Source organism: Pollachius pollachius, assembly GCF_949987615.1.
Source record: "Pollachius pollachius genome assembly, chromosome: 4".
Lineage (NCBI taxonomy): Eukaryota > Metazoa > Chordata > Actinopteri > Gadiformes > Gadidae > Pollachius > Pollachius pollachius.
The window spans coordinates 19,263,713-19,272,859 of NC_136937.1; the positions used below are offsets into that span (position 1 = coordinate 19,263,713).

A 9,147-nucleotide genomic window follows, 5' to 3' on the forward strand; every position below is an offset into this window, starting at 1 on the left:
CTGCGTGGGTCTAACAGGGTCTAATCGCTCTGGCCATCTGCCTGGACCTGAGCTCCGGTCTGGCATGACTGACCACCGGGCTGAAGGACACGGGTCCGGGCTGCCAGGGCGTCAGGACGGGCTGCTGAGCGGAGCCAGGTCACGTCTGGCCCTCCGAGCCCACAGAGCCCAGAGCTCCAGGACTCTGGCGGAGGATGGGCCCTTCACTCCAGAGCTCCAGGACTCTGGCGGAGGATGGGCCCTTCACTCCAGAGCTCCAGGACTCTGGTGGAGGATGGGCCCTTCACTCCAGAGCTCCAGGACTCTGGCGGAGGATGGGCCCTTCACTCCAGAGCTCCAGGACTCTGGTGGAGGATGGGCCCTTCACTCCAGAGCTCCAGGACTCTGGTGGAGGATGGGCCCTTCATTTTAGTTTTGTTTTGTTTTGTTAATAACGTAGTACAAATGTAGAGGGAGTTAATCTGGCTGCAGGGGTCATCGTTTGACATTTAGGATAAAAAAATATTGTTCTAGAATAAAAAGGCTAAAACAATCAATATATAAACATATATCAAATTCAATAATGATTGAAAAGTAATTTAGTTCTGGTTGAGTCGAATACGCGTCACTAGTGACTGAGAATGCTGCGCGTCAGTTGACATCCTTATAATCCCCCCTTAATGAAATAATTTTACAATACTTATATTTCAAAAAAAAGGTGGATGTGTATTTAAGTATTGATATGTCACCTCGTGGTTGAACCACACTCTCAGCCCCTCTTGAGCCGCGTACTACGGCTTCAGAACCCACCAGCTCCACCTGCAAGCATCTGCGGCACACACACACACACACACACACACACACACACACACACACACACACACACACACACACACACACACGTTGAACAAGCCTCAGCGTCCGCTGTCCCCGTGCAGCCGGCCTGGGGGAGCGGTGTTAAGCAGCTGATTAAAGGAGAGATTTATATCCTAAAACCATTAGCAGGGCCACAGGGACCCACAGTACACCGGCCCCAGGGCCCTTGGCAGTGAGGCCTGGAGAGAGGGGGACACCACAGCCGGGACAGGCCTTCAGCAGGTGTGTACACACGCCTTCAGGCTATGATCCGGCTGACAGTCAGATATCAGGGCGGCTTGAGTCAGAGCAGAGTGGTGGTGAATATACCAGACTTTGTATCACCCCACCAGACTGTGTATCACCTCACCAGACTTTGTATCACCCCACCAGACTGTGTATCACCTCACCAGACTGTATCACCCCACCAGACTGTATCACCCCACCAGACTGTGTATCACCTCACCAGACTGTATCACCTCACCAGACTGTATCACCCCACCAGACTGTGTGTCACCCCACCAGACTGTATCACCCCACCAGACTGTGTATCACCTCACCAGACTGTATCACCCCACCAGACTGTATCACCCCACCAGACTGTGTATCACCTCACCAGACTGTATCACCTCACCAGACTGTATCACCCCACCAGACTGTGTATCACCCCACCAGACTGTATCACCCCACCAGACTGTCTCACCCCACCAGACTGTGTATCACCTCACCAGACTGTATCACCCCACCAGACTGTATCACCCCACCAGACTGTGTATCACCTCACCAGACTGTATCACCCCACCAGACTGTGTATCACCTCACCAGACTGTATCACCCCACCAGACTGTATCACCCCACCAGACTGTGTATCACCTCACCAGACTGTATCACCCCACCAGACTGTGTATCACCTCACCAGACTGTATCACCCCACCAGACTGTATCACCCCACCAGACTGTATCACCTCACCAGACTGTATCACCCCACCAGACTGTGTATCACCTCACCAGACTGTATCACCCCACCAGACTGTGTATCACCTCACCAGACTGTATCACCCCACCAGACTGTATCGACCCCCCAGACTGTATCACCCCCACCAGACTGTGTATCACCCCACCAGACTGTGTATCACCCCCACCAGACTGTGTATCACCCCCCCCCCCCCCCCCCCCCCCAGACTGTGTATCACCCCACCAGACTGTGTATCACCCCACCAGACTGTGTATCACCTCACCAGACTGTATCTCCCCGCCAGACTGTATCAACCCACCAGCCACTCACCCCACTATCTCCCTCTGGCTGGTGGGGTGATACAGTCTGTTGGGGTGATGCCCCACTATCTCCCTCTCACCCTCTCACTCTCACTCTTGCTCTCTCGCTCTATCCTTCTCTCGCCCTCTCTGCCTCTCTCTCCCTCTCTCCTTCTCTTGCTCTCCTTCTCTCTCACTCTCCTTCTCTTGCCCTCTCCCTCTCTCCTTCTCACACACACAGAACAACTCCTATCTATCTATCTATCTATCTATCTATCTATCTATCTATCTATCTATCTATCTATCTATCCACTTCTCTTGCTCTCGTTCTCTCTCTCTCTCTCTCTCTCTGTCTCTTGGTTTCTCTCTCACCTGGGACTCTCTCCCCTCTCTCTCTCTCTCTCTCTCTCTCTCTCTCTCTCTCTCTCTCTCCCCCTCTCTTTCTTTCTCTCTCTCTCTCTCTCTCTCTCTCTCTCTCTCTCTCTCTCTCTCTCTCTCTCTCTCTCTCTCTCTCTCTCTCTCTCTCTCTCTGTGTGTTGATGGTAATTTGGCGTCCCCCCCTGAGAGGCGGCGGGGTCTTCTGTGTATGCGTGCTAATTGGTGGACGTGCTAGTCGCCCGCGTCGCCGGGGGGGGGGGGGGGTTGAGGTTGGTCCCGTTCACAGGACAGCCTACTGGGGGGGTTTAGTCAGGGCTAAGTGGGAGCTTCTTTTGTATGCTGTTTATCGGGGGGCCAGGCTGGTGGGGGGGTCCGCGGGGGCTCTTTGTCCAGGAGATGTAGTGCTAAATGGAGGCAGATGGTCCCACCCCCCCACGTGACGACGGCTCCTCTGAGATGCAGTTGACCAGAGGGGGGGAAGGGGGCGATCCTGTCTCCCTCGGTCGCGCAGGGTCGTGGCCCCCTCCGTCTGCCTCTTGTTAGCGCCCTCAATGGGGGCCGTGGGCCCTCCTGTCTGGGGGTTGGGGGAAGCGTCGCCAGGGAAACGATGAACCACGCGGCTCTCCCCGCAGTTGATCCCAGGAGGAGTGGGCGGGGGCGTGTCTCTGGCGCCGATGTCATCGGTGAAGACGCGCTAAATGCTGTTTGACTGACACCCAGGGGGCGTATCTGACCCCCCCCCGATGGCGTTCCAGTCAGCTGGGATAATGGACTGTCTGTGGCCTGACCCCTTCCTTTCTCTGACATTTAGTCCTCCCTGCTCGCTGTCGGCACGTATGGGGTAATTAACAGGGTTTATGAGTAGCTTCTCAGGACGTGTTGCTTCTTGTTTTATGGGGGGGGGGGGGGCGGGCGGTGGTACCCTTGACATTGCTATTATGTGTCTTCTCCTCTGCTAAAGGCCCACGGAAGACGACTTCATGCTGGGTTTGGTTCTGTCTGTGTCCACGGGGAGAATCGCTGAGCAAAGCTCAGGAGAAAGGACACAAAGCCTTTACTCTACTCACTACTAGATATTACAAATACCATCCGGCAAAGTCACTTCCTTCACCCATTCTGCCAAAGAGCATGGCGTGGCATGCGCCACGGTTGTAAACTGTTTGCCAACGATTCCACCAAAGGTAAACTGTTCACCTTTGGTGAAGTCCTTGTACTGCTATGACCACATTCTTTACCGACCAAACCAACTTTCTTACCTTAATGGGGCCCTGCGGGCCAGAGCGCTGGCTCTCTTCTGGTCTTCAGATCTTCTGCAGAATCTGAGAAGTAAGGAAGGGATTTCTGCCAAGTGTTGATGAGATGTTGAGGTTAAGCCAGGAGAGGCCCTAGGACAGCTGGATCAGCCAGGTGGTCTTCTAAGGTGCAGGTGTCCATGTCCTCCTCGTCTGTTCATCGTCCCCCTCTTCCTCCCTGCAGGTTTGCGGGGCGCACGGTGAGCTCCGGGGCGCTGGTCCTGGTGACGGTGGAGCAGAGGGAGGCTGCCGGCGCCACCATCACCGTCAACACCGACAAGACCGTCATGGCCTCCATGCTGCTGAGGGACCTCAAGCAAGCCCTTGCCTCCGCATAGGGACGGACACACACACACACACACACACACACACACACACACACACACACACACACACACACACACACACACACACACACACACACACACACTTGTCAATACACTCCCTGTCCAGCTCCCTGATGGACGCATGATGAAGGATCCGTCTTCAGTGTTGTGAAGTCTGCAGTGACTCGGCTTTTTCTGTTTGTTGTCCGGCTAGTGTTCCAGAGGGGAGGGCAACGTGACACCACGACATGTAGGAGGTCATAGGTCAAATGTTATACATGTAGCCCATTTAGAGCTGGAGAAAGAAAGTGCCAAGGTGTTGCATTTCAATGGATCCCATTTGTCACGATTTCTGGAATCTACACTTCCTGTTCCTGATGATCATGAAGAGGCTTCGCCACTTGAGTACTTGAGGTTGTCTGTCAGGGTTAGCTTGAAGCACTTTGACGGTGATTTCAATGAATTCCGAGGTTAAAGTTTGAAAAGTCTCTAGCGTTTCTGTCCGCCCAGTAGATTTTTATAGTTCTATATATTGTAGACAACCTCTGTTGTTGGTTGATCTTCATGTTTTCAGTACTGCTATTTTTACTGATCAATGTTGCAGTCATAGATTCTTCATTTCAAGCAATTCTTTGGGATTCGTGACCAAACCGTACGTTCTTCGATGAAAGATGTATTTGAAATACTAAGTAAAGACCGTAGCATTTCAGACGCATCACTTAGCACAAGGAGGAAACCGTTTTACATTGTGACACGTTGTTTCGTTTTAGTGTTGTTGACGTTCTGTTTGAACTCTGAATGTCCCCCAAGTCATATCTCTAAAGTGCCTTTCTGAGTAATTAAAAAGTAGTTTTTCTAGAAATACAGTTTATTCAACAGCAACATGTCTCTGTATCTGCATTACTCATACTTCAAAATAAACATTTGAATTAGGACAGAAAAACAAGGATGAAATGATGTTGTGCTTTGTGTCCTTTATTTCTTTATTTAGTTTAATTTGGGTACTGGTGATATTCTCATTGACAACCTTTTTTTGTGAAGCTGTCATGGACATCAGATATGAAAAGTGATGTGTATGGCTCTTCATCTCATTAATTCTTCTGTCATTAATTATTGATGTGAACTATTTATATTTGTCTTCTGGTAATAGAAGTTAAACTGCTAAATGTACCCCCAAAAAATTACATCTACACTCTGCAGGACCGGTATATTTAGCACTTTATGTTTGGTTGTGGTGGTGTTGAATCCAACTGTTAAATTACCTAAACTTCCTTGGGGAATGGGCCGATTTCGTAAACAATTATCTGCAAAGTGTGTGTGCGTGTTCCGGTGTGCCGTGTGGATGTGTTTAACGTCTGGCTGTCTTCTCTGGCTCATAAATAGCGTCTCTCGGAGGGCTTTGGTGAACACCTGTTAGCTCCACTGTCACCGGATCTCCGCTCGCATCCATCACCTCTCCCTCTGTCCTCACTCCCTCCACCAGCTGTTCCTCACACACATGCACACGGCCTTGTCAGCCACACACACACACACACTTTACTTTTTCTGAGCCTGGAACAACAGCAGAATGTTGACTGAACTTGGTTGAGGTTTCCTGAAGGTTCTCTGTGAGTATGTAATGCTTTATTCAGAGCTGGCGTCCAGTAGCTTTTTCTTCAATTAGCCAACACTCTGATCATATGTTTTATTCATGTCATTTATGAGCAGGTAGGAGGATGCCTACAGGAAGACAGACATGGGGCTTCACACCCACAACCTTTGAGCTGGGAGTCGAGTAGCCTAACCACTGGACTAGATAACTGCCAAGCGTTATTGAACTGATTGTGAGCAACGGCTCACCCAACAAATGCCTTGACTGCCCAATACACAGTCCTCTTCTGTCCTCATAGGTTATCTTGAGGACTAAAACCTAAACAAGAGTGCAACACAAGGGTGCATTTGGGGTTTTAAAGTTTTCACATGGGAGGGTTGGTTGTTTAAGCCAGTTACCCATGAGCAGGGGTCTCAGAGATGTCCTTATTTGGTTTAGTGTTTGGTAAAGTTTCTTCACCCACTGCAGGACCAAAAGAATCTAATTTGTTCTGCTTGTGAGATATTGTGTGTGTGTGTGTGTGTGTGTGTGTGTGTGTGTGTGTGTGTGTGTGTGTGTGTGTGTGATATCCATCTCACAGGATGACACCTGCTATAATGGACTCCAGAGTGGGAAAATGAGAGCAAGGGGTTATACCTCCTCAGTTCTCCCTGCATCCCTCCGCTGTGACAGCTCCCTCTCTCTCTCACGCACTCACTCGCTCTCTCTCACCAGCCCTCTCTCTCTCTCCACCCTTTCTCTCGCTCTCTCTCTCCAGCCCTCTCTCTCTCTCTCTCTCTCTCTCTAGCCCTCTGAGTAGCATCACAGTGACACAAGGGTCCTGGGCCCCGTTTCCCGATAAAGATGGATCCACGCTCGAACGATCATTCTCACGATGGATCTTGCGATCCATCGTACATTTCTTTGGAGCGTTTCCCGAAACTCCTCTTAACATGAACGCGCGTTCACTGCACTCACGACGTTCGTAGGATTGTAACTGTCTACTGACACGGTGCTGAAATGGGCTCCGTAGGGGAGACTCAGGAATGTCGCAGGAAAATGGGGTTAAAAAGCGTTAAAATATCTCCCCATCAAGGCCAACAGCAGAGTAGCCTACGAAAAGAATAGACTGCAATAATATGATTGCTAAAGATATTAAAACACAATTGATTAGGCCTAGGCCGAAATATGCTATATCAGTTCTAATCCTGAACGGACTGTTCGTACATTTTTTCACGGCATTCCCCCCCCCCTGAAATAATTCCATATTTCAAAAATCAAAAATAGCTTGTGTGACAACTGCATTTATCTTAATGTGCTGATTTCTGAAACATGCTTTGCGCAGCAAAGATAGCCGACTTTATCTGATTCCGCATACGGTTTCATTGATTGGCGCGCACTCTCTTCTCTAGAATCTTTGGTGTAGCCCTAAACATAAAAAATGCAACATTCCAATAATTCATTATCATTCAAACGCAGAGGCTAGGCATTGACACACGGCTATTGCTGATCTGATTAGGAGAGCTTGGTCTAGATCTTGCCCATATTGTTGGGCAGGATGAAGTAGGCTATAGGTCTTTTTACACTGCCAAGCCAGTTCGGTCGCAGCTTGGCACGCCCGGCGATTTCACCTTCTTATCTCAAGTTTCCTTTGTAAAACCGAGGGGGTCAAAACCCCCGTTCATCACGGCGCGGGCTTTCTTGGTTCACTGGAGAAGGCAGCACTGCGCAGGGACTCTAGACCTCTTTAGAATAATTTGCATACTCCCGAATGTTTTTATTTTTTTATCAATGAAGACACCGGCATGCAAGAATGAGTTCACTTCTAAGTGTAGGTTACAAAGCGATTAACTATTTACAAGTGCAAAAACTCAAACATATTCTTTATTTTGCTGAGCACTTGTTTTTTATCCCGACAAAAACCTCGGAAAGTTCCTCTGCGTCTCTCTTGTAGATCCACCATCTTTCAATGTATTTTTTAATGCAACTGCATAACCTTCTCTCACATGATCAGCAGCACCTCTATCCAAGCACCTCCCTGGAACCGCGGAGCCGTCGCATTTACATCAGATTCAAAATGAAACCCAATAAACCGCAAATGTGTGTAGGGTCCGGGAGGGTAAATCTAAGTGCTAGCTCAAGCAGGCAATTTACCTCGGGCAGTGTAAACGCGCGGACCATGCCGCGAAAAAAGGCGTGCATACGACGGCATATTTTATGATCGTGCTGATAAGCGGGAAAGCGCACGGCGTTCAGGCACGCATCGCAGCAGTTTCCCGCAGCAGTCTAGTTCACTGCCGAAACCACGCTCTCAACTTGGCGATTGTGCACTGTCAGGGATGTTTGTTACTGTCTAGACACGGTCCAATAAATAATGAACTTCATCACAGCCTCACTGAAGCGCCTACAGTGCTTTATGGCAAACAATCGCAACAAAAAACGCCTGCAGAAATTATTCGTGTACAGTCTTCAGTCATTGATCAATATGAGGACATTTTAACCACGATGGTTGAATTAAAATCAGAGGGGAGACAGCAAGTGCAACTCGAAAGTGGCATCCCACTCAAGAGCAATGGAATCATTTGATTTTATTATATGCCTTGTGAGAGGGTTGCCTTGTGACATGGCGTTTGATCGGTAGGCTGCGCATGTATTTTTGGAATTTTAAATTGTTGCAATAAATTATGTTATTGATGACTTCTAACATGTCTCTGTCTTTGCGGTTTAAATCTAACAGTAGTCTAGGATTAACATATTGGCGGAAACCACTGTTTTGGGGGTATTGCGAAATTGCGCCAGCTGGACATTCCGTGGTATTGGATGTGTTTTAATGAAACACATCCAATACACGGAATGTCCGCTGGTGACGCCGCTGAGGCTATAGTAGGCTAACGATGCTCTTAGAACCCTACGAGTACCCCTGGAGTCCTCGTTAGTTACGAGCGTTTTCACGTCGTTCGTTACCAACGATGCTTTCGGGAAACGGTGTGAAAACTGTACGATGCTCGTACGACGCACTTCACGAACCACTTAGGCTAACGGTGCTTTTGGGAAACGGGGCCCTGTTTAGTTGTAGGTATTATGGTTTCTGTTCAATGGGAGGGAACAAGAGCGAGCGAGAGAGGGAGAGTGACAGAGAGACCACCAGTACGGAATATACGGTCCTATAGTTAAGTTAGTTTAACTCGGCCTTGTGAGTAACTTCACATTAGGTGTCGTTTGACAGCTGTCAAAATCTGATAAGTTTAGCACATTCAGCACAAATAAGTATTATAAGTTGTATTTTCTATTCTGCCCGCAAAAATGTCATCAACACATTTGAGAAAAATAAGACTATGAATTGATTAATCTTAGCCTGTTTTAGTTGAGTGACATTTCCTGCCTTTGCCTACTTGAAAGTGGTGGGCTGTACAGACTGTAGATTCCATATTGTTGTTATTAATGATGGTATTAATGACGAATGATAAGCAGCTATGGCCTTAGTAGGACAAAT

General features: G+C 48.7%; 1 protein-coding gene across 3 annotated transcripts in view; it reads left to right on the forward strand.

Annotated features, from left to right (window-relative positions):
• Positions 1–4,181, forward strand: part of ap3b1a (adaptor related protein complex 3 subunit beta 1a) — a 65,171-nt gene extending 60,990 nt beyond the window's left edge. For all 3 annotated transcript variants that reach the window (XM_079735139.1, XM_079735140.1, XM_079735141.1), the window contains exon 27: positions 3,943–4,181. In XM_079735139.1, coding sequence (XP_079591265.1) covers positions 3,943–4,096 — 154 coding nt within the window. In that variant the 3' untranslated portion in view covers positions 4,097–4,181. The remainder of the gene's footprint in view (positions 1–3,942) is intronic.
• Positions 4,182–9,147: the final 4,966 nt, after the last annotated feature.